The 26,568-nt window shown below is 38.1% G+C and overlaps 1 protein-coding gene across 4 annotated transcripts in view; it reads left to right on the top strand.

Annotated features, from left to right (window-relative positions):
* The window catches only part of CLCN3 (chloride voltage-gated channel 3), an 86,033-nt gene that overhangs the window by 22,756 nt on the left and 36,709 nt on the right, over positions 1 to 26,568 (top strand). For 2 of the 4 annotated variants that reach the window (XM_049771296.1, XM_049771294.1), the window contains exons 1-2: positions 7,164 to 7,400; positions 25,534 to 25,691. In XM_049771296.1, coding sequence (XP_049627253.1) covers positions 7,322 to 7,400; positions 25,534 to 25,691 — 237 coding nt within the window. In that variant the 5' untranslated portion in view covers positions 7,164 to 7,321. Of the gene's footprint in view, positions 1 to 7,163; positions 7,401 to 25,533; positions 25,692 to 26,568 lie in introns of those variants that run through there. The other 2 variants (XM_049771295.1, XM_049771293.1) reach the window with 1 other exon arrangement.

Here is a 26,568-nt window from a genome sequence, read left to right as displayed (position 1 = left end):
TTACTGTAGTAAAAATACCGTTGACTAGGTGGTTTGAATATACATTAATTATAATTCTGGAAACTGGGAAGTCAAAAAATAAAGGTTAGATTTGATATGTGGTAATGGTTTGTTTTGTGATTCATAGTCTACAAAGAGAGATGCCTGGATGTGTCTTCCTTAGAAGAGTCTGAATCCCATTTCTGAGGACCCATGGCTAAATCTCTCCCCAGTTCTAATGTTGGCAGTCAGGTTTCAATATATGAGTTTGTGGGGTACTTTTAGATTATAGCACTCTCCTGCTGGGCATATTTTGAACAGATTTTCTTAATTATAATGTGGTCCTATGTGTTTGTCATTTGCTCTATGATTAATGCTTTTGTGTCTTGATTAAGAAAAATGTACTTACCCTCAGGTTATGAAAATATTTTTCTGTATTATTTCATAAGAGCTTTTTGTTTTATGAATTAATTTATATTTTTGTGGCACTAGGGTTCAAATTCAGGTCTGATATGTGCCAGTAATGCACTTGGCCACTATAAGCATCCCTTTATTCAGTAAGAGTTTTTTATTTGCTTGTCCTTAGGTCTCTTGTCATCTGAGTGATTGTGTATATGAATTAGGTCTTATTTACATTTTACCCCTGTAAGAAAGCCAGTTGTCTCAGTTCCAGTTGCTGAGAAAACCACTCTGATATTATGCCACTGCTGATATTTGGTAAGAGCCCATATATAGGAGCATTTATTTCTGATTACCTATTCTGTATTAGTGATTGATTATCTAAATCTGGCAAAAACTAATAACTATATCTCTTTATTAATAGTCTGGAAAGTCCTCTCACCTTATCTTTTTTGTTTGTTTTTGGGCTATACCCGGTGACGCTCAGGGTACTCCTGACTCTGCTCAAAAATTATTCTGGCAGACCTGGAGGGCCATATGGGATGCCAGGAATCGAACCCAGGTAGGCCATGTGCAAGGCAAATGTCCTACCCACTGTACTATTGCTCTAGCCCCTCGCCTTATCTTTTTAAATTATTTTTATAGCACTCTGATTTATAGCACCAAGTTGTTCATAATACAGTCATTCCAGGTCTGAAATGTTTAAACACCAATCCCACCACCAGCATGTATGACCTTACCTTCACCAATGTCCCCACCCACCCCATAGGCTTCTTCCAAGCAGGCACAAACAAATTATTTCATATTGCTTATTACAACACAAAGACAATGGATTTACCAAGATTTAGATCCACAAGGGTCAATTTGAAATGATTGCTATAACTTTTCATAGTGTTAAGTCAGTGTCTAAGAATAACTGTGCTGTGGTTTGTGCACTTTTCTCATTTTTCCTCTCTTCCTTTTTCATTCCCTTTTTCTCTCTCTCCATCCCTCCCTCCCTCCACACCTGGTGTTGCTCAGGCCTGGGCTTTATCTATCTATCTATCTATCTATCTATCTATCTATCTATCTATCTATCTATCTATCTATCATCTGTCTGTCTATTTATTTATTTATTTATTTATTTATTTATTTATTTATTTATTTATTTATTTATATTTTGGGCCTTGAAACTTCCTGACCATCTCTTCCCTATCTGTTATCTCCATAAAGCTCCTGCCTTGTTCTGGCTTTCCCTGAGGCTAGGGAGCTGTCTCTGAGGGCTGTACTGCATTGTTTTGATGCCCAGGCAGACAAGGCAGTATAGCTTCCTGGAACACTAACCTAGGAGGAGGCGAGTAGTAGCAATTGTGACTCCAATAACCTTTCCAGCCAGCTGCCTCCAAAAGTGTCTTCACTATTCCTGGGCCTTTTATTTCCATTAAATTCTAAATCCCCTTTTGAAAAGCTGTTATTAGGGTTTTCTTAGAATCTCCCAGATCGAGACATAATTTATAGTTTTTCAATTTAAAAATATGGCATAACTTCTTTATACATTTGGGTCCTGTTGGGGGATTCTTTTTAGATGTCTCCCAGTGCACTTTTAGACATGTTCTTATTAGTGTGAATTGTTAGTGGGTGTTGGCAAGGATTAAGCTCATTGGTCATAGACACTTGAGGGATGCTACATTCCCTGTCCTTTTTTTTTATTTTTATTGATTTTTCTTTTTGTTCTTTTTCTAGCTTTGCTTTTTATTTTTTTCCAGTTCTATTTAAGGCGATTTTTAAATTTAAACTTTATATTTTCTTTGTTGTTTGAAATTTTCTTAATTATTATGATTATTTTTTTTAATAAAATTCATCAACTTGGAGCTGAGTGATAGTCCAGTGGGTAAGGTTGTTATCTAGCATGTGGCACACCCAGTTCTCTCCCAGATATCATATATGGTCCTTCTGCCTTGCTAGGAGTGATCCACAGAACTGTTGGGTATGGCCCCAAAACAAAACCAAAAACAGGCTGGATATGGGGAGTAGGGAGATCAGAGGCATTAGTGGTGGTATAGAGGTGATGGGTGAAGGGGGGTGTACTTTTATGACTGAAATTCAGCTACAAACATGTTTGTAACCTTGGTGCTTAAATATATTATTAGAAAACCAAACCAAAAACATTCATCAATTTTTTTGACTCTTAATTCTAAAGATGTTTGTGATTTCCCTTAAGAAATGTCATATAACTGGCAAGTAGTTACATGTTTGTTTGTCCACAACTTTTGTGTTCCTTACACATTCCTTGTAGTACTGTCAGCCCAGCAGATCACAGGAAATCTGGTGGGAAAGTTACAAAGACCGAGTTCAGTGAGCCTAAACACAGTAACACAGCATTCCGCTAACATCAGCCAGCTCAGTAAATCATGAGACAATGACTTTTGTAAACCATTAAGAGATAAAACTGGGGCGGGAGAAATAGCATGGAAGTAAGGCATTTGCCTTGCATGCAGAAGGTGGTTCGAATTCTGGCATCCCACGTGGTCCCCTGAGCCTGCAGGAGCGATTTCTGAGCGTAGAGCCAGGAGTAACCCCTGAGTACTGCTGGGTGTAACCAAAAATGAGAAAAAAAAGAAGAGAGAGAGAACAATTATTCCAAATTGGCACATTACAAAATATGTCATGCTGTGCTTTTAAAAACATTCTTTACTTTCAGCCTTTTCTGTATTCTGTATACTGGTGTTGCATTGGGGTGGGTAGTGAACTACACCTGGCTAGTGCTCAGAGCACTACTGCTTAGAGGTCACTCCTGGTGGTAGGTCGCAGGGGTCCTCAAACTTTTTAAACAGGGGGCCAGTTCACTGTCCCTCAGACCATTGGAGTGTCTGACTATAGTAAAAACAAAACTTATGAACGAATTCTTATGCACACTGCATATATCTTATTTTGCAATGAAGAAACAAAACAGATACAAATACAATATGTGGCCCACGGGCCATAGTTTGAGTATCACTGGTAGGGTAACCATACATGGTACTGGGGATTGAACCAAAGTTGGCCACATGCAAACCCCTATTTTATCCTTTTTTGCCCATATAGACAAACTTGTTTTAATTAAGGCTTCTATAGTTGAGGGGCCAGATCAATGGTGCATTGGTAAGGCGTTTGCCTTGCATGTGGCTGACCCCGGATGGATAGCGGTTCCATCCCCTGGTGTCCCATATGGTCCCCCAAGCTAGGAGAGATTTCTGAGCACATAGCCAGGAGTAACCCCTGACCGTCACCAGGTATGACTCAAAATCAGGAAAAAAAAAAAGACTTATATAGTTGAGTTTTAAGATTCCAGTTTATTTTTTTAAATTGGGGCATTTAGTATATTTATACATGTTGAAATATAATCTGTTTTTACTTTAGTATTTAAAAATTTTAGAATTCTTAAAATAGTCTTTTTCTCGGTCCTTGAATTTTGTATTTATATATTTATATTTGGTTTTGGGCCACATCCGGCAGTGCTCAGGGCTTATTACTCTTGGCTCTGTGCTCAGGAGTCACTCTTGGTAGTGCTTAGGAGGCCAATTGGGGTGCCAGGGATTGAACCTGGGTCCACCAATGCAAGGTAAGCACCCTCCCCACTGTACTCTGCCCTTTTTTGTGGTTTTATATATGTTTAGTTGACAAAATCTTTGGATAGGAATTGCATAGGTACTAACGACATTGACTTGTTTGACCCTAATTTTAAAGAAATAATAAGAAAAAAACCTCTTGGCTGGAGAGATAGCATAGCATGTAGGGCATTTGCCTTGCACGCAGCCAACCCAGGATGGATGGTGGTTGGATCTCTGGTATGGTCCCCCGAGCCTTCCAGGAGTGATTTCTGAGCACAGAGCCAGGAGTAACCCTTGAGCTCCACTGGGGCTCTCAAGCGCCCTTGAGACCCAAAAACCAAAAAAAAAAAAAAAAAAAAAAGAAAAAAAGAAAAAAAACAAACCCTTTTTTATATTACAAATCTGGTGATTTAGGTCAACAGCTATGTTGAGAGTGAAAACTTGTTTGTGAGATATGAATTTTATAAAACTTGTTGCTCAATTTATGGCTTGTCATTTCTGAGAAACTACTTCCTTCTGTTGTGTTGCAGTGTTTGCTGAATATAGCTGGAAATGCTTTGCTCTCTTTTTCTCTTGTTTGCTGTTTTGGAAATATATGCCATGTAGGAAAGAGATCTGTTTAAATACATAATTCCTTCTTATCTTCTTAAATATATCAATTCCTGACCAATTTTATTTAATCTTTTGAAAACATTTATTTATTTATTTATTTATTTATTTATTTATTTATTTGGTTTTTGGGGCCATATTCAGCGGGTGCGCAGGGGTTACTCCTGGCTTTATGCTCAGAAATAGCTCCTGACAGGCTCAGGGGATCATGTGGAATGCCAGGAATCGAACCAGGGTTGGTCCTGGGTTGGCCACGTGCAAGGCAAATGACCTACCAGTAGCCTCCTATACCACAAGGGTATAATAAATTTGTGAAATACATTTTTTCACATTTTCTTCCTCATGATATGAAGCTCACTACAAAGAGTAGTGAGTGCAGTTAGAGAAATAATTACACTGACAACTATGGTGACATGGGGGTGATTCAGTTTTTTTTTTTTTTTTTTTTTTAATTTTGGGTGTCTGGCTATAACCCAGTTCTCCTGCACACAGGAAATGTACTTTGCCACTTACCATATGCACAACCTCCATGTGGAATTTTTATTATTTAATTTTATTATTTTCAGGTTTTGGGACCACACACAGTTATACTCAGGATTTACTCCTAGTGGGATCCATGTGGAATGTCAGGGATCAAAACCTCTGTGATCTACCCCCTATGCTACCTTTTCAGCCCCAGGTTCCCCAACCCCCTTTAGAGGTGTGTGGTTTGGACCACACCTGGTTTACCCCGGATTGCTCTCAGGATGATTGATATCACTGTTGGTGGCCTCGGATCTAATGGTTTGCTGGGGATCAAATCTTGTCAACCTGCTGCACAATTGCTCCAGCCTCACCCCCAGGTGAAGGTTTTTTTTTTTTTTTTTGTGGTTTTTGGGTCACAGCCGGTAGGCTCAGGGGAAACTCCTGGCTCCATGCTCAGAAATTGCTTCTGGCAGGCACAGGGACTATATGGGAAGCTGGATTCGAACTGATGACCTTCTGCATGAAAGGCAAACGCCTTACCTCCATGCTATCTCTCCGGCCCCCCAGGTGAAGTTTTTAAAGGTTTTTTTGAAGTTCAAACTTCACAGTGAAATGTAGAAAACTTGAACCTATACAATTTAGGGGAGAGAGACTGCAAATAACTGAAATATACTAGACAAATTAAATAATATTTCTTTTTATTGCTATCAGACCTCTCAGTATGTGCATTGAATTAAAGTGAATCTTAGAGGTTGACTCATGTAATAGTTAGAAAAAAATGTTACTGACCCCTGCATCTTTTGCTTCTAAGGAATAATAGTTTTTTGTTGTTGTTGTTGTTGTTTTGGGCCACACCCGGCAGTGCTCAGGGGTTACTCTTGGCTATCTGCTCAGAAATAGCTCCTGGCCGGCACAGGGGACCATATGGGACACCGGGATTCGAACCAACCACCTTAGGTCCTGGATCGGCTGCTTGCAAGGCAAACGCCGCTGTGCTATCTCTCCGGCCCGGAATAATAGTTTTTTTAAGTGGTACTCCAGCAACAGTAATTTCAGGAGAACCTCCTAGTCTGTGGGATCCCTACAATGAGAGCTGTAAAATTTTGTACTCTTGAGCATAAATAAGCATTTTTTTAAATGGCAATTTGAAATAAAGCATTAGTTTTTTTCCCCCCCTGAATATCATATTTCTAGCATTTGAGTCCTAAGAGACAGCTCAGGACACATTTCACTGAACTACCCCCACAATCCCCCTTTTATTTAGCTCAATCTTTGTAGGAAAAGTGTGAAGCTATAAAGAAAGAAAATCTCTTATTGGGCAATTTCTTTTGCCTCGTTTAACATACTAGGCTATTCAGTAGCTAAGTTAAGGCTTTAATCGGCTCTCTTGCTTATCAAAAGCCAGAGTTTCCTTACCAGCTAGTTCCTTGAAGGAAACAAGAGGCCAGTGAAAGGATCAGTGAGCTAAAAAACTATTCAGCTGTTTCAGCTAGGAATTGTTTTTAATCCTCAAGATGTCTGCAGTAGATTTTAGATCATTAAGAAGACTTTAAAAATCAAAATCTTTTGAAGTCTTTAATATGTTCCAGTCCTTCAATCTTCCTGGCTCATATGGCTGTCCTATATAAAATTAGTAGTTGCGATTATAAAATCCCACACACATTGTTTCCATATTTCTATAGGAGAAATAAAGAGGTCATTGTCAAAGTCCAGGATTTCCTTCTCATATCTCTTACTGCATTTAACTACTTTATTTCCTTTATATTTTTTTAAAAATAAATAAGTATATTTATTTAGAAATAAATATAAAGGAAATATTTATATATGTTATAAAATATAAAATGCAAAGAAGCAGTGTTTCCTTTCCTTGTCTTACTGTGATTTGCTTAACCGATGCTATCTTTTGGAAATACATTGTGAAGAGAGCCTTCAAAATCCCAGACCAGTTTTGTCTGTTGTACACGGAGCTTTACAATTCCCAAACCAGTTTTGTCTGTTAGACTTGGAGCTTAGTCATCATCCTACGTAGCAGGACCTGATTAAGTAGGCAGTTCCGCCGCTGAACTAAGCTGGGCTCGATTGTAGCCAGTAGCAACCAGGCCGCAATAATTTCCCTTTGATGACATCATCGGCTGTGGAAGGACCCAGTGGCTTGAGCGAGTCGAACTACATACAGTTCTAACCCTCAGCAAATATGGCAGCTCCCCTTCCTGCTGCGGCAGGGATGGAAGAAACGCCACTCTCTTTTTAAGCGTAGCAAGCTTTTCTTTTTCTCCTTCTTCTTTTTAAACATTCTAATCATGGATGCTGCTTCTGATCCCTATTTGCCTTATGACGGGGGAGGAGACAATATTCCCCTGAGAGAATTACATAAAAGAGGTAATGCCATTCCCTTGCTCTGAATCCTCTGTTGGTATGTTTTGCATGCAGCTGGGTGGTTCGCGTGTTTAACCAGGTTCTTGGTGGTTCTTTCAGTGCTGCATGCAGTGCGTGGGCTGGTCACCCTGTGAGCTTAGCAAAGAGCAAGTGCAGCCTTGCGAAGGACTGTAGTCCTCCCTGATTGTTTTCTCCATGCAGATTAGTACTGCTTCCCGATCCCATTGAACGCTGACTCCATCTTCCGTGTGAAAATCCTCTTTTCTTTTCAACCGCAAGAACGAAATCATCTGCTTTTATGACCGACTACTAACGTCTTGTTGGTTGGCACCTAAAAAGTAATGTTTTTCTTCTTTCAAAAAACTTGTTTCCTTGAATGCACTAACCAAAGGCAATCTCCTCTGTCTCTGTACCTTTATATTCCAGCTGCTGCCAGTTACAGCGTGACTTTCACCACAAAGTAAATTTATGGTAAAAAAGCGTAGCCTGCATTTCAAGACATTTTCAAATGTCAGTAAAGCTGAGTACAATTTTATGTTGTTTTCATTTAATAGGCATTTCAGCTGATTAACATTAAATACAATAAAGGGTTTTACAGGTAACTTATAAAAACTGATACAATAAAAGCATAAAAGGTAATTTTTTACATATCAAAAAATAGTTGTTTGTCAACATCCAGGAAGTATGACCATCATCATGCCTGTAAATCTTTAGGTGGGTGTAGCCATAATCTTTAAAATTTAACACATGTTACTTAACTACTCTTTGATCCTCTTAAAATTTTTATTGTGCAATTAAATTGATTGACAATGTTCTAGAAAAAAATTAAGCCCTCAGAAAAATTTTAGATTACTTCATTGCTGAGCCACATAATTTGAACTACTGCCTGATATTATAAACTCATTTTCTGGTTTGATCCAAACTTTTTTTCATAAATAATGAAGTCAGGGTTGTCCTGAGACATATTTAGACTATTTCATTGTACATATAGTTTGTATCCTGATATACTTTTTAAACATATTAAATTTCATTTGAAATAAAAACATTAAAGTGTTCAACAAATGTTTATTGGTTGAATATTTTAATATTTGGGGAAATACCTAAAAATAGGCATAAAGAAGAAAATAAAATATTCTCACAATCTCAATTCCTTGGTTACTATTTTGTGCTTGCTTTTGTTTCATTTTTCAATCTCTACTGTGATCATAAACTTTCCCTTGTTTCCACTGCTCCGTTCACCTGAGTTCCTGTAAGCAGGAAGCAGTGTGAATGAATGGTGACTATTCAGGAGTCACCGTGTTTGCTAATAACTAATTAAACTGTAAAACAAGACATATTGGTTTCTCTGACCTATTACAACATCTGTTTGCTGGTTATTATAAACCAGAAGACTTGGACTGAGAATTCAAAATTTTTCTGGTTAAGCTTGATTGATGATTGCTGACAGAGTTTAAGAGTTCCTCTTAGTATAAGCTATACACGTTATACAAAATAAAGCAAAGCATACTGTAGTGTTAAGTATGACCGATATATAACCGATATGGTTATTACCAAACATAAGCTTTTTATTCTTGTCTATGTTTATTGATATCTAGAAATCATGCTACAGGTCTAACATGAAGATATAAGACCTTCTCTTGACTTCCCACAAGGGTTTGGTATTCCTTGATGAGACTTAATATACAAGTCAGTTACTTGAAAGTTCATATTTGTATCTTTGTAGTTTCTCATTAGACATGATTGTCACTTGTCATATCCTAATAACTGGGTAAAATATGGTTTTCTGTACTTGATTAGCCATAATCCAGCACTAAGGAACTGGAGTTTCTCAGGAGATAAACAACTGACAAGTCATGAAAATCGAGCCAACTTTCCCCAGAAGAGAAGTTGCAATGACTAGAAATAACTTTTCAACTGGAGAAAGGGCAAAGAGACAGATAATCAAATATGACATTGTAAAGATATCAATAAAGTAAAAATGAATCTGTTTACTAAACCCTTGAGCTGAGGATTACCTTTGTGGGATATATTAAATGTAATACCATTTTTCAAGGCTCTGAGATGGTAAAGGGCGAAGCTCATTACTTAAATAACATAAAGACTGAAAGTATAAGTAAATAAAAATAATTAGTTAATATAATGCCGAAAGATTAGAAACTGATGGCATTTTAGAAATAGCCATCTTCAGGAGTAAATCTTATATAGAAGCCATCAAATTCTTAGATTCAGTGTGTTCTGTTTTTAATCAGGGAAAAAACTCATGTTTTTCCTCTTTTGGGGGAAGTGGTTCTTTCCTGCATGGATATGAGGTTGACATTCTGCTTGGACTTGGTGGTACTGAGGGTGACTAGGGTAATAACTGGGTATGTTCAGGGGATCATGCAAAGCAAGGGATTGAACTTGGGACCTCACACATGCCAGGCATGCACTCCAGTTTTGAATTGTCTTGCTGTCCCTAAAAATTTGGTTTATTTAGATTAATTTTATACTTTAACTTCTTTAATTTGTTGATGAATTTTAGTATGTTGTTATTAATTTTATTATTATTTTTTTGGCTACTCCTGAAAGTGCTCATGGATCACTGCTGCTAGCGCCAGGGTTTGAATCTAGGCCTCTGGCATACCTATTGATCTATTTCTATGGCCTCAAAAGTAATTTTAATCCTCATCACAGACTTGCAAAGTAGATACTATTATAATACTCATTTTCAAGTTTACAAAACTTTGAAATGTTTAAAAAGGTTCTATCAAGAGACTCTGCCTATCCTCTGATCCTGTTAGGTATTTGTACATATGTATACATATATGTGTATAAAACTTGGCTTTTTGAATCTAATAGAATTTAAGAAAGTGTCTTATGTTTAAAAAAAGATAATACTCCAAAGAGGTTATTACATTTCTAGTGAATGATACAGACTGCATGAAACAGCACTTTAGGAATGAAAAGATTAGCCTCCTTTTACAAGTGTTGAAGTTGATGGACCTTCATATACACGAGGAATTGATACTGTACTGTGTCTCCATAGTGGATTCCTCTCCCTCTTTTCTTTGGGAGGTGGGAATTCACTCCCGGTTGTTCTTAGGGCTTACTTCTGGCTCTGTGCTCAGGGATCACTCCTGGTGGGACTTTTGAGACCATATGGGGTACTGGGAATTGAACTCTGGCCAGGAAGTGGAAGGCAAATATCCTACCCTCTGTTATTGCTGTCTTTGGTAACTTGTTATATCAGTGAGTCCTTAAAGGTGAGTATAGATGAAGGTAAAATGTACCAGATCTTAGGGACATGTGCATGTCAGACAAGTAATGGTCTCACAGAAAAAATTTAGGGGTGTTAATTTTTCTAATATTCTGTTTAAGATTTCTTGATATTTATTAACTCAGAGGTATATTCAAAGCTTTTGTGGGGGGTGTTCCTGCTATAACAATTGTACTGATTTTCAGTTGCTTTTTAAAAGATCAGTAACAATTTTGGCATGTTCTTTACAAATTCAATTGTTAAATGGCGATAGTTGCCTAGTAATATTCTATAGTCTCTTTGTAAAAGGATTTTAGGATCCAGGTTCTTACTGCAGTTCTGGTTCCTAGTAATCTCTGAGCCAACTAGAAAACTCATCTTTTAAAAATTCATCAAAGTGTCTTTAAATTAAAAAGAAAACAAAGATTCTTTATTTGTTGTCAGAAACTCTTTGTGTTCTAAAACAATAGTATGAAACAGAGCCTGCCTTTAAGTTTATTTCCTCCACAGTATCTGAATTTAAAATCTTCAATAAAATCTCTATTATTAGTTTCTATAAATAACTGGTACTTTACTGTATCTAATATTTTACCTCCTCATATACTTTTTGCTCATCAGAAATAATTCGTACATTCAGAGTTTTAAAATGTGAGCAGATCTTTTGCCACATAAATGTCCAATTTTGTCCTCAGGTCTCTACACAAAAGTCACAAGTCTCATGGCTTATATATATTTCTTCCCCCCACGCCATGGCTTATATTTTTGAAGTTTTGTTGTTTTGTCGATTTTGGTGGTGCTTTACAATAATTTTACTTTAATTTACTTTAATAATTTATTTTTGGTTTTGCGGCCTGGCTTTGTTCTCAGGAATCACTCCTTGTGGGTGGACCTTAGGTGACCATATGTGGCACCGAGAATCAAACTTGGTTGGCTGAGTTCAAGGTAAGAACATGTCTGGTATTCAGACCAAATCTTTTTAATTTTTGTTTTGTTTTGAAGCCACATCCAGCCGTGCTCAGGCTTATTCCTGGCTCTACATTCAAGAATCACTCTGGTGGACTTGGGGGACCATATGGGATGCCAGAAATAAAACCTGGATCAGCTGTGTGTAAGGCCAAGTGCCCTACCCACTGTACTATTGCTTTAGTCTCTTTGTATTTAAAAAAATATTTTTACAGGCTTAAGGGTTTGTGCAGCACTTGGCAGTGTTTAGGGCTTACTCCAGACTCAATGCTCAGGGATTCTTGAGGTGCTTGGGAACACATGTGGTGCAGTGAATTCAACCTGGGTTGGCCACATGCAGGGCAGGTCACTTACCATACTATCTTTTTGACCCTTGTACTTTGCCATCTTAATTAGGTTTAAAAAGAAGGGTTATTGTTGGTGATGCTTGCCAATTTGTTCCTAATGTGTTCAGTTTAGGAAGCAAATTTTATACATCTTTTTTTTTTCAGGTAGCATATACACAAAGCATCTTACATGCTGATAATAATTAAAATGGAAGTTATTTCCAATGTTATATGTCTTCAGGACTGGAATGATAATACAGTGGGATGGGTGTTTGCCTTGTTCACAGCTTACATGGGTTTGAGCCCAGAACCCTGTATGTCCTGAGTGCAGAGCCAGAAGTAATCCCTGAAGTAATGCTCCCCCAAAAGTAAACAAAAAAAGCCAAAGAAATATCTAGTCTAAAATTCACTTTATCATATCTCTGTATTTAAATGTATGGCTTTTTATTTTGTTGTGGTGATATGAAAGAGAAATGAGCAGTCAATTGGACAATATTCAGCATTGCGAATGACTGTTATCTTTCATAAACTTGTTTGTGATTTAGTTTTAATTTCCAAGCATTTGCAATCCAATTAGAAAATTTTTTTTTTCATTTTTATTTTGGGTTTTGGGCCATGCCCACCAGTTCCAGTGGCTCTTCCAGGCTTGGTGCTGGGGATTACACTGCTGGCAGTACTCATACAAGCATCGAGGAATCAGAAAATACTCCTGGCAGTAGTTGGGTAGTGAAACTGGTCAGCCTTTACCAGGCAAGAGCTTTAATCCCTGTCCTATCTCATTAGCTTATCCAGTTGCAATATAAACAGATGGTATTTCAGTATGAATGTAGAAGACAGAGCACACTTAAAGAACACTCCTTTATCATTTATTTACTAGCATACATTTTGGTGACCACCTACTTACTAAGTACTATTAAACAAGGCCTATTCTTGCACATTAGATTTTAGTCATTTACTTGGAAGTCTGCTAGGATTCTGAACTTCTATTATCAATTTACAACACTAATTACCCCTCCCATACTGTTCATCATTTCTTATCAGTAAGGTCACAGAGAGAGGGAAAAATTACACTGGGTGCTTAATTTCCTGTTCTTAATATAGAGAGAAATTGGTAGTCAGGAAATACAGTTTAAGAATTTCTGTATTTTTTAACCAGCCAACCTTTCATATTTAAAGCATACATGCTTATGTTTGTGTTTCCGGAAAGTGATCTGCTTTATGAGCTTTAAATGTGAGCATGGGTATTGCACATCTTTTAAGTGTGAAGAGGCAATAAGTATGTCTTATTGATAAATATATGCTTGATATTTCATGTAAAACTATTATTTGGAGCTTAGAATGTGGCTTATCATGCCTCACACAGGCTCTATTTTCAGCATTGAAAAAAAAAAAAAAACCAAACCAATTTTTTAGATATTCTCATTTTAGAAAAGATTCAGGCTGCTAAGAATGCATTTACTAGTATCAACTTCAGTGTAAGGTACAACAAATTACCCCCCCCCCCTTTTTGGCCACACCCAGTGTTGCTAAGGGGTTATTCCTTGTTTTGTATACAGCAATCACTCCTGACAGTGCTCAGGGATCATATAAGTTGCCGGAGATCAAACCTGGAGGGGCCAGAGAAATAGCCCAGTGGTAGGGTGTTTGTGATTTGAATCCGGGCATCCCATATGGTCCCCCCATGCCTGCCAAGAGCGATTTCTGAGCACAGAGCCAGGAGTAACCCCAGAGCGCCGGGTGTGACCCCCCCAAAAAAAAAACCAAACAAAAAACCCTGGGTCAGCTGCATGCAAGGCAAAGTACCTTAACCATTGTATCATCTTTCCGGCCCAATTAATTCTTTTTTTTTTTTTTTTTTTTTGTTTTTGGGCCACACCCTGTGACGCTCAGGGGTTACTCCTGGCTATGCGCTCAGAAGTTGCTCCTGGCTTCTTGGGGGACCATATGGGACGCCGGGGGATCGAACCGCGGTCCGTGCGCAGGCAAGGCAGGCACCTTAGCTCCAGCGCCACCGCCCGGCCCCCAATTAATTCTTAAAAAAAAAAAAAAAAGAATTTAGTTAATAAAGATATTAAAGACTTATATTGGGAATTTTTTAAATAGGGAAACATACTCATTAATATCTATTTCTTCAGTTCATTATCAAGCTGTAATTTTTAGTATGTTGGTCATGAAATCAATTTAGTTGGGACTAATAGTTTTAAAAATGAAAGAAAGTAAATAGAGCCTATGCCAAAGAGCTAAATAATGTATTGAAATTTGATTTACTTAAGGACATATTTGAATACGATGTTAGTGAGAAATTTTTCTTGGTATGGGCCATAGTCATAATATTTGAAAACCCACAGAAATAAACTCATGGTTTCAAACTATGGAGTTGTGGTTTTTGGTGGGAAGAGATAGATCAAAGCCTAGGGAGTCAGTGGACTGTGGGGGAGGGAATATTTATACTTCCTTGGTGGTTCTGGTATGGTAACATACACTTTGAAAAGGTGTGAAGTTATACTCTGAAAACACATTCCATCTTGTAAACAAATGTTTCAAAACTACTTCTGTGATGTACTTGAAGGACAGTTAACTCTATCTGGTATGAAGGTGGGCTTCTGGCTGCCTGATTTGAGTCTGGAGTAACTGAAGGAAGAGAGTTGGCTGGTTGGCTTGGTGTTTGCTGAAGCATAGGAATGCTCAGTGAGTACTGGCAGCAGCACAGTGCCCAAGGCTACTTTCGCAACATTTGTGCACAGTAGAGGCAAGTAGTTTGGAACCAGAGCAAAGAAGGACTTGATGGTAGTGGAATAGGGTTTTAAGAATTTGGAATAGCTAAGTTCACGTGTCCTAATGTTTTGTAAGAAGGTACCACCTTACAGTACTTAACCTATTCAGAGAAAAGAAACACTTGAAGTGTGCTTGCATACCAGAAATAATAACAGCAATAACATTAACTTCTTTTGAATTTAGTGATTTTTTTTTTTTTTTTTTTTGCCACCCTTGGTGTTCCTCAGTGGCTATTCCTGGTTTTGTGATGAGGAGGGACTCCTAGTGGTGCCTGAAGCATCATATATGGTGCAGGGAGTTCTCACCAGGGTTGGCCCTATCAAGGCAAACACTGTACCTCCTGTACTCACACTTCAGCCCACCGGTTAATATTGTTAATAAGAACCTGTGAGCTCAGTTTCAGCTAATTGGATAAAATTTTCTGCCACTGAGGTGTTTTAATGTTGGTGATAGTTGAAGTAAGATATATTGCTGGTAATACTTGAATTATGAAATATTCATTTTATGAAACATGGCTGGTCATTGACCATATATTTTAGAACTTTTTTTTTGGGCCACACCCGTTTGATGCTCAGGGGTTACTTCTGGCTATGCGCTCAGAAATCGCCCCTGGCTTGGGGGGACCATATGGGACGCTGGGGGATCGAACCGCGGGTCCGTCCTACACTAGCGCTTGCAAGGCAGACACCTTACCTCTAGCGCCACCTTCCCGGCCCCGAACTTTTTTCTTTATATTAGGCAAAATGCATTATTGCTGTCATCATCGTCATCATCATCATAATTATTATTTTGGTTTCGGGTTATACCTGGCGATGCTCATGGATTACTTCTTTCTTCTGGCTCTGTACTCAGAAATTACTTCTGGTGCTATGGGACCATATGAAATGCCTTGGATTGACCCCTGGTTGACTGCATGCAAAGCAAGTGCCCTACAGCTGTACCATCTTTCCAGCCCCCTGTAATGCATGTAATGCATTTTCATGTAAATCTGAGACTTGACATCAGTTAAGATGTCATATATGTTTATATATTTAGGTCTTATTCTGAAATGTTTTAAAATTTTTTATTGGTAAACCTTGGTATAGTTTTTATTGCATTAATTTCATTACATTTACTATAACTTTGATCTACATTTGTTCTTTGTTTTTACTTTTTTGATTGTTGGACCACACCTACTATGTTCAGGATTAATCCTAGCTCAGCACTCAGGAATTACTTCTAGAATACTCAGGGGACCATATGGGATACTCATGATCCATTCTGTGTTAGCTTTATGCAAAGCAAGCTCCCTACACATTATATTATTCTGGCCCTGTTCTTTTTTTTTTTATGCTTTTTTTTTTCTTTTTTTGGTTTTTGGGCCACACCCGGCGGTGCTCAGGGGTTACTCCTGGCTATCTGCTCAGAAATCACTCCTGGCAGCCACGGGGGATCATATGGGATGCCGGGATTCGAACCAAACACCTTAGGTCCTGGATCGACTGCTTGCAAGGCAAACACCGCTGTGCTATCTCTCCGGCTCCTCTTTTTTATTTTTTAATACTAACAATATATTTAAAATATCTGAAAGGCTTTTGCTTTACAGTTAAAGAATATAGAGTTAAAGAATTAATTCCTCAAATTTATAAGTTTTTTTCTTGATCTTTGTCATGTCACTGTTGAATAAGATTAATACTATATGGTAATATAATGCAACTTGATGAAGTTGTGTGTGTGGGTTTTTTTTTTTTTTTTTGGGTCACACCCGTCAGTGCTCAGGGGCCACTCTGGCTCTACACTCAGAAATCGCTCTTGGCAGGCTCAGGGGACCATATAGGATGCCAGGATTCAAACCACTGTCCTTCTGCATGCAAGGCAAATGCCTTACCTCCATGCCATCTCTCCGACTCCTACTTGATGAAGTTTTTAACACCAAAATATTTCAGCAGAAACGAAAGCTTTTTCTGTTTATTGATTTCTTCCTAATTGTCTGGTTCATACATAGTAGTGAGTATTCTACTTTTCTCATTTTAGATCCACACACCATACTATTAAAAGTTCAAGAATTAAAAACAACTAAAACTCAAACTCAGCCCAGGTAACCCCCAGAGCTTATTAAATAACATGTGCTGGATCATATAGCTAATAAGTGACAGAGCTGGAATTTGACTCGTACTTTCTGACCTCACAGTGCATTAAAGGCATGGAATTTCTCCTGGCCGTTTTAAAGGGAAAGTGATCTTAGTAAAAGCATAGTATGCGAGTATTCCCCCTCCCCCTTTATACTTGGGAGCTCTGCTTTCAAATAATAGGCATCATTATCTAGGTAATAGATTCACTTATTAAAATGAGTTAACTTTGAGCTGGAGCATTAGTAAATTGTGTAAGCCTGCCTTGCTCGTGATAGTCCTGGGTTTGATCCTTGTCATTTCCTCTGGTCCCTTGAGTACCATCAGGAGTGATTCCTTGTGCAGAGCCAGGAATAACTTCTGAGCCTTGTCAGGTATGGCCTCCAGACAAAAGCAAAACAAAAATAATATGAATAGATTTCTAGTATAATTCTGGTCATGGTTTACTTTTCTACAGAATAGAATTTGATTAGTTGTATGAATCAAATGCTCTCAGAGCTGTGAAGGTGAGGATATGGTGAAACTCTCACCAAGGCTGCAGGCAGTGAGGGAACTAAATCGCCTAAAAATAGTTGGGACTGTTACATAAAGGAGGGAAAAGGAAAGCGAGCTGCCTTCTGGACAGAAACAATTAGGGTCATTACACAGTGGTGTCAATATGAAGATCCTTATAGGATAATCTGGTTATTATATATTTGTAGATATGCCTTTTTACTAATCCTGACTCTCTGGTTATAAGGTTGGGAAAACAAAAATAAAACAAACAAGGAAAACGTTAAATATGTGAATCATTTGGGAAAAGTGGATGTCTAAGAAGTTACACATTTATATTGCATGTACTTTTTTTGTTTTGTTTTGTTTTGGTCACACCTGGTGGCACTCAGGGGTTACTCCTGGATCTACGCTCAGAAATCGCTCCTGGCAGGCTCGGGGAACTATATGGGATGTCGGGATGTGAACCACCATTCTTCTGCATGCAAGGCAAATGCTCTACCACCATGCCATCTTTCTGGACCCGCATGTGCTTATGACACAAAACTAACCTAAAGATTTGTTTAAATTGTATGTTCCAGGGGCCGGAGAAATAGCATGGAAGTTGGGTGTTTGCCTTTCATGCAAAAGGACGGTGGTTCGAATCCCAGCATTTCATATTGTCCTCTGAGCCTGCCAGGAGTGATGCTTGCCAGGAGCGATTTCTGAGCATAAAGCCAGGAGTAACCCCTGAGCGCCGCCGGGTGTGACCCAAAAACCAAAATCCCACGCCCCAAATAAAAATTGTATGTTCCAGCTAAGTAATCTTTTTTCGGGATTGGGGGGTTGGGTTTTGGGACCACACCAGGTGGTGCTCTGATTACTACTGGCTCTGCATTCAGAAATCATCCCCGCAGTCTCCGGGACCATAAGGGATGTCAGGAATTGAACCATCCTAGGTTGGCTGTGTGCAAGGCAAATGCCCAACTGCTATTCTATTGCTCCAGCCCTTGTAATTGGAAGTACATGAAAATGACATGCATTTAAAGAAAAGTTGGGTTTTAGCTAAATAAAAACTTGTAAAAAAGTTACAGGAATAATGTCATCTGTAATTTTTGCTTCTAGCAAGTGTTAAAAGCTGAAGCCAGTTTCCACTTTAACTGTTACAACTCACTTGTTTACTCAATCTTCTCTCCTTCCTTTCCCAGTAAGTCTTTGTAGCTTCATAGAATTGGTTTGGCATCTGTTCTTATTTCGTGTCCTGACTTGTTGCAAAACTGTGAGCCTTTGAAAGCCAGAAGCCTGAATTTATAACTCAGAAGTGTTGGTGTTTAATATTTTTACCTTTCCTTGGGTTTTAGAAGGCCACTTGTGATAGAAGGCACTACACTGAATCATGCTCTGTGTTCTGCTGTGCAGTTGTTTTCCCGTGGCAATAATTGGTTCTGAACTTGTAACAGCAACGTGTGGGTATGCAAAACAAAATAGGGTTCATGTTGGGTCAAGATTGTGATTAATAGTTCCAAAAGGTATTCTGGTACACAACTGGTGCTGATTGATAATTTAGAATTACATCTCAGTTTTGAGACTTGGAAAATTTGAATATTTCATGTCTTTTTTTTTTTTTTGCTATTAAGATCCATTGATGATAAAGGCATTATCATTACCCTTAATTCATTCCATAAACTTTTGTCTTTTACTGCTTATTTTTAGATGCCTACTTTAGGAAAGCTATTTGAATGTTCAAATTGATCAACCCTTGAAATACTGGTTTAGGAAATAGATACGTTCTATGTATTAGAACTTTAATTTATATTTCTGGCAAGGTTTCCTATAAGACATATGTTTCATTCTTGTGCATTATAAAGTTGAAAATTATAGTTAAGTAATTAATAGTTTATAACAAAAATAATATTAACCCATTTTGTTTGTCTCATTTTAAAACATGTAAGTTAAGTTATACACATTGAGATTGTGGAACCTATCTATAGATAGTACAATTGAAATATTTAAAATAAGTTATTTTTTAGGAAACATTGTACCTTTAAAATTACATCTAATTTAAAATCTCATGTCAGTAGACATATCTGTAAAATAAATGTTCTGTATCCTGTGTAAAGTAGGTTAAATATACTTTCACTTTCTTTATATTACTCATATTTCTATCTGAAAAAACAAACTATAAAAGAAAATTTGTTAGATGTCACACGCATATACAGTAAAACTTTGAAATCATTTTTTTCCAGCCAACTATTTTTTGAAATTTATTTAGCATTTCTTTTTCAGACATGAATTTTAAAAGTTTGTTAATTTGAAATTCAAAATACTTTTCAGTTAACTTTGTATGAAATAACTCATATAATGAGCAACAAATAGGATGAAAAGAGTTTCAACTCAGATGAAAATGTCTTTCTTGGGCTTTTTCCACTCTGGAGAAAGAAGTCTGCTCTCTGTTGAATATATATTCTTCCAGTCTCTCCTCACACATCTCTTAAGTAAATATTTTTCAATAAAAACTTATTTTCTAATAAATAGTTACATATCTTCTCTTTTGTGCTCAGGTGGTGCTCAGGGCTCTACGCTAGGGTATTAGTCCTGGTGGGCTTGGGGGACAGATGAATCTCTAGTGATCAAACTCGGGTTGACCTTGTGCCAGACAAATATCCTACTATTATGCTGATTCTTCAGCTCAGTTTTTAATTTTAGTTTTGTATCAGAATTTATTTTGGTTTATCACCTAAATCAGTTTGCAAGCAATAGCTAAAGAAGCACAAAGTCTCCTCCTCGAGATACTTTAGAGGGCATGGGGCCAGAGAGATAACACAGTGGTAGGGTTTTTGCCTTGCATACAGCCAACCCAGAATGGATGGTGGTTTAAATCCCTGCATCCCATATGGTCCTCTGAGCCTGCCAGGAGCAACTTCAGAGTGCAAAGCCAGGAGTAAACCCTGAGTACCACCGGGTGTGACCCAACCCCCCCCCCCCCAAAGAAATAATTTAGGTGGCAACTGTAAATCATTGTTAATTTGGGCTCCTCATACTTTTTCCAAGAACAGTGGCTGTGTAAGGTAGAAGTAAATGGGCCTGAGGAGATGGAGCAATCATCCAACAATCTGTTGGGAGACACAAATTGCTCTGCTAATGTATACCCTGCCATTCAGTGGTTGCCCCCCAAACCATAAGTACTCCTATTATGTTTATCCTCCAGTTGTTTTTTTGTTTGTTTGTTTTTGGTTTTGAGTCACACCTGGCAGCGCTCAGGGGTCACTCCTGGCTCTACGCTCAGAAACTGCTCCTGGCAGGCTTTGGGGGGTCATATGGGGTGCCAGGATTCGAACCACCATCTTTCTGCCTCTAAGGCAAACACCCTACTACTATATTATCTCTCCAGCCCATACAGTTGCTTTTTCTTTAAAAAATTCAGTTACCCATTATAATATTGAAGTAAAAAACACCAACTTTATTTGAAGCACTGTCATTTACAATAAATATTGTTATCTATAGAGTCATGCATACAATACCACACTCTCCCCCAGTATCTGCTAGTCATTGCCTTTGGCCTTTTATTTCTTTTTAATTGAATCACTCTGAGATACAATTACAAAGTTGAGACTCTGTCATACAGTGTCTTATACCCATTCCCTTCACCAGTCCACATTCCCACCACAATGTCCCCAGTTTCCCTCCTGCCCTCCTCCCTGTTTGCCTCTATGGCAGATATTTTTCTTCTCTCTTTTTCTCTCTCTTTCCCTTCCCCACAATTCTTCTCCCTCCCTTTTATTATTTTTTTGTCCTCACCTTGCTCTGTGCAGGGCTTACCCCTGGCTCTGCCCTCAGGGATCAGTCCTGACAGAACCAGAGGATCAAATGGATTCCTGTGATCGAATCTGGGTTGAAACCAAGTGTCCTACCCACTGTACTAGTGCTCTGGCCCCAAGGTGCCTCACATTTTGCTTTTGAAGTGTGGAACAACATTTTTTGTATTGTATCCTGTAGTTGGAAGAATATACATTTATAAAGAAAATGCATAATTTACATCTTCATGTATGTGTTGTTAAAAATGATAGATTAAGAATAAATTCAGGGGCTGGAGAGATAGCATGGAAGTAAGGCATTTGCCTTTCATGCAGGTCATCGGTTTGAATCTCGGCGTCCCATATGGTCCCCCATGCCTGCCAGGAGCAATTTCTGAGCATGGAGCCAGGAGTAACCCCTGAGCACTGCCGGGTGTGACCCAAAAACCACCAAAAAAAAAAAAAAAAGAATAAATTTAAAAGTTTGCCTTTTCCTTGTTGGGCAAAGGATTGTTGGAACACAGCCAATCCCACTTCATTTGTATGTCTGTGACATCTTTGGTGCTGTAAAGGCAGAACTGATTAGTTAAAAGTGAGTTACTTCGGGGCCGGAGAGATAGCATGGAGGTAAGGCGTTTGCCTTTCATGCAGAAGGTCAGCAGTTTGAATCTGGCTTCCCATATGGTCCCCCGTGCCTGCCGGGAGCAATTTTGAGCATGGAGCCAAGAGTTTCTCCTGAGCACTGCCAGCTGTGACCCAAAAACCAAAAACCAACAAACAAACAAACAAACAAACAAACAAAAAGTGAGTTACTTCCAAAGACTAAACTATTTACCTTGTTACTCTTGCTGGCTCCTCTTTAGATTCTAAGTAGTTTGTCATTGCTTTGTTGTTGCTTTCTTTCTGTTAGGTTCTACCCACATGGTGCTAATAAGCTTATAAATTGCAAGAAAATTATCTAGAGGTAGACTTGCTGGATACTTTAAGGTTTGTGAACAAAATTTTGCTTAAGATTACTCCATTTTTTTGCTTAAATGAATATGTTTGTGGCAGTACCTCTTTCACCATAATTTTTGTCAGTTTGGAGCATTAGTAAGCTTTGATTTATGTTTCTATTTGTATGTTAGACTTACTTGCTCTCAAATTTAAGAGATGTGTTTCATTGGTTTTAATTTCAGTTCCTTTCCATTTCCTTTCCTGACATCCACAAGCCTATTACATCCATATAATATACATGATAAACATGTGTCAAAATTAATTCTATGGAGTGATCCAGCTGGATATGAAAGCTGATGTCAGAGATTATGTATGAGACTGACATATATTCATACAGTCAGTAAGAGTTTTCTTTTCTTTTCTCCTTCCTTTTTTTTCTTTTTGAGAAATTTTTATTTTTACCACAGTGGATTAAAAGTCTTTCACAGTAATATTTTAGGTACATAGTGACATTGAATCAGGGGCATTCCCACTACCGATGTTGTCCTCCCTCCACTCACGTTCCCAGCATGCATCCCATATCCCCCTCCTCTGCCCCCCGGGCTGCTAGTATAAGTGGTCCCCTCTGTATCTAGCCTGCTGTAGACTGGGTATCTATTCTGTTGTCATTGGTTTTGGATTTGGTGTTTAAGTCTGATCATTTTTTATTTCTACTTGATGTTCATATGACTTATTTCTCCTCCAATTTGTGAGGTAGAACAGATGGTTCAAGTTATATGGTTCTGTTAGAAGGAAAGAAGAAAAAAGGGGGGGATCAAACAAGCAAAAAACGGAAGGAGTCCTTCTAGAGGCTATAAGTATCAATTTAAGAGAAGAAAGGGGAAAAGGAAGAAAAACATAACAAGAATACAAAAAAGGAAAAAAAAACCAATTCAAAAAGCACCACAGCAATAAAGAGAACAACCAAATAATAATCATGGACCTGAGATAAAAAGACAAAGCTCAAAACAAACAACAACATCAAAAAAAGTAAACAAGCAACAATAACAAAAAAAATTAATTTGTGGGGGCCGGAGAGATAGCATGGAGGTAGGGCATTTACCTTGCATGCAGAAGGGTGGTGGTTCGAATCCCGGCATCCCATATGGTCCCCTGAGCCAGCCGGGAGTGATTTCTGAATGTAGAGCCAGAAGTAGGCCCTTAGTGCTGCCAGGTGTAGCCCAAATACAAAAAAAAAAAAAAAAAAATTAATTTGTGCTTTTTTTTCATAGGCACAGGGAAAATTAGAAAGGGAGTTTCCTGGGGATGAGGGGAGAAAGGAACTTTTATCCACTGCTGGTGGGAATGCCGTCTAGTACAGCCTCTATGGAAAGCGATATGGAGATTCCTTCAAAATCTGGAAATTGAGCTCCCATGCGACCCAGCTATTCCACTCCTAGGGATATACCCTAAGAACACAAGAATACAATACAAAAACCCCTTCCTCACACCTATATTTATTGCAGCACTATTCACAATAGCCAGGCTCTGGAAACAACCAAGATGCCCTTCCACAGACGAATGGCTAAAGAAACTGTGGTACATATACACAATGGAATATTATGCAGCTGTCAGGAGAGATGAAGTCATGAAATTTTCCTATACATGGATATACATGGAATCTATCATGCTGAGTGAAATAAGTCAGAGGGAGAGAGAGAGAGAGAGAGAGAGAGAGAGAGAGAGAGAGAGAGAGAGAGAGATGCAGAATAAACTCACTCATTTATGGGTTTTAAGAAAAATAAAAGTAATTTTTGTAACAATCCTCAGAGACAATGAGAGGAGGGCTGGAACACTAGCTCACTCCATGAAGCTCACCACAAAGAGTGGTGAGTACAGCTATAGAAATAACTACACAGAGAACTACCATAATCATGTGAATGAATGAGGGAACTGGAAAGCCTGTCTGGAGTACAGGTCGGGGTGGGGTGGGATGGAAGGAGATTTGGGACATTGGTAGGTGGGAATGTTGCATTGGTGAAGGGGGTGTTCTTTACATGACTGAAACCTAATCATGATCATTTATGTAATCAAGATGTTCAAATAAAGAAGGAAAAAAAAAAAAAAAGAAAAGGAGTTTCCTTGCCGAAGAGATACAAGTTTTCTTCACCCTTGAAGTATACTGTCATGGGAATAACCACCGGCTCCATACATGCTCTTACTCTTTTTCCTAGGTCCTTTTGTGATGTCTGGGATCTTTCTACTCAGTCATGGATGATAAAATCAGGCCTCTGTAACTAGAGATTGATGGAGCCTAGGGTAGAGTCTTTCTTTATGGTTCTAGAAGTTCTGTTCCATCACTGTTGTTTTAATCAATCTTTTGTTGGTGGTGATCTTGGTTTTTTTACTGATCCTAGGGCGAAGCCTAGGATAGAGTCTTTCATTATGTTTCCAGAAGTTCTGCTGAGTTGCAGTTGTCTCAGTCAGGCCCCTGGAATTAGAGATCTTGGTTGTCTCCTTCCTCTTATCCAATTTTATTATATGGCAAAAACAACATTTCTAAAGCATGTAATATACATGTATATGTATATATATATTGTGTGTATATATATATATAATATATATATATATTATATATATAGGCCACACCCAGTGGTGCTCAGGGGTTATTACTCTTGGCTCTGCTCTCAGAAATTGCTCCTGGCAGGCTTGGGGGACCATATGGGATACCAGGGATCAAACATGGGTCTGTCCCAGGTTGGCTGCATGCAAGGCAAATGCCCTTGCTGTGCTATCTCTCTGGCCCCATATATATATTTTTTTATTACATGCATTTTGTTTTTATTTATTTATTTGGTTTTTGGGCCATACCCAGCAGTGCTCAAGATTTATTTCTGGCTCTGGACTCAGGGATCCTGGTGGATTTTGGACTGTCTGGGATGGAACTGGTTGGCTTAGTGCGAGGCAAGCTAGACAAGCAAGACAAGCTCTTTCTACCTATTGTTCTATTGCTCTAGCTGCAAAGTTTGTCTTTGTAAGATGAAAATTAAAAATTTTAATATATCTTTCTTCTACTATAACTGTTCAATGTGGGCCATCATGACCACCTGTGGCCCCCCTAGGTATTCCACAGGAGCCATTAGTGAAAATCTTATAAATAGGGGCCATTAAATTTTGTAGCTAACTGATAGGACAACGGGCCTTAGGAAGGAAACAAGTTTGGATGGAGGCCACATTTGAACAGAGGTTGAGAAACACTGTCAAGTCATTCTGTACTTTTGCAGAGTCTATGGCCTGTCAATAAAAGTTATATTTCCAATGCCTCAACAATGACTAATTAGGCAGACTAACTTTTGTTATTTTGAAAGGTCCTGCTTTAAGTTTTATACTCCGTTTCTGAGTTTCAGGTATACTTTTCATAATATTATCCTCTATTGTAATGATTTCAAATGGTGGTATTTACTTATGAATTAGTAATGAACTTCCGAGTAGGTTACATAGTTACCACTCTTGTAAAACAATCTCACTTGTTTCCTTTTTGCTTTGTAGGAACACATTACACAATGACAAATGGAGGCAGCATTAATAGTTCTACACACTTACTGGATCTTTTAGATGAGCCAATTCCAGGAGTTGGTACCTATGATGATTTTCATACTATCGACTGGGTGAGAGAGAAATGTAAAGACAGAGAAAGGCATAGACGGGTAAGTATCTTTTAAATGTCATGTATATTTAGATTACTTCATAATATTTCAGAAAGTGGAAAGAGAGTTAGTAGCGGAGCTAAGGGCCAATAACTTGTACAGGGCCAACCACCCCACCTGGAGTGATCCCTGAGCATAGAGCTAGGAGTAAGCCCTGAGCACTACTGATTGTGACCCTTCAAACTCATCTCCATCCCCAGTCAAAAATATATTTCTAGTAGTGATTGAAGGCTACCAAAGTATGTAACATTAAAGTACATTTTAAGTAATATTCTATATTTTATATATACATATTGTTTCCTCCATGTATGTAGACTTGTTTTAGCTTGTGAGCAAGGCAACCCTCTGTACAATCTCTCTGGCTCCAATCCAATAATTTTTTAAGAAAAAAGATGTGAAACAAAATTAAAAATTCTCAAAGACCCTTTATAACTTTGAAATTCACTTGTAACAACAAATAATTGCTTGTGCAACTTAATGCTCATATAAACATTGTAGGCGTTGGAGAGATAGTATAGTTGGCACATGGCCAACCTGGGCTTGATCCTATGCATTCAATATGGCTCTCAAATACAGCCAGGAATGTTGAATCAGTGCTGAATCAGAGCCAGAAGTAACATCTGAACATCACTGGATTTGGCCAAGTCAACTCCTCCAAAAAAACAAAAACAAAAAACATATCTATTGTAAAACATTATAATAAGGCACAAGCATAAAATTATTGTTCACATGCAGTGATTCTCAAGTTTTTTCATTTTTCTTAAACAAACATTTATTGAAAATTTAATAAAGACTTTTAGATTATGTGACTATATAGGTTGATATTGCCCATTTTAGAGAAATTGAAAATAAATATTAATAAAAAGTAGCACTTCAG

The sequence above is a fragment of the Suncus etruscus genome, chromosome 4 (assembly GCF_024139225.1).
Source record: "Suncus etruscus isolate mSunEtr1 chromosome 4, mSunEtr1.pri.cur, whole genome shotgun sequence".
Classification (NCBI taxonomy): domain Eukaryota; kingdom Metazoa; phylum Chordata; class Mammalia; order Eulipotyphla; family Soricidae; genus Suncus; species Suncus etruscus.
Note: the sequence above shows the minus strand (reverse complement) of the source record. Positions and strands in the feature narration are given on the sequence as shown.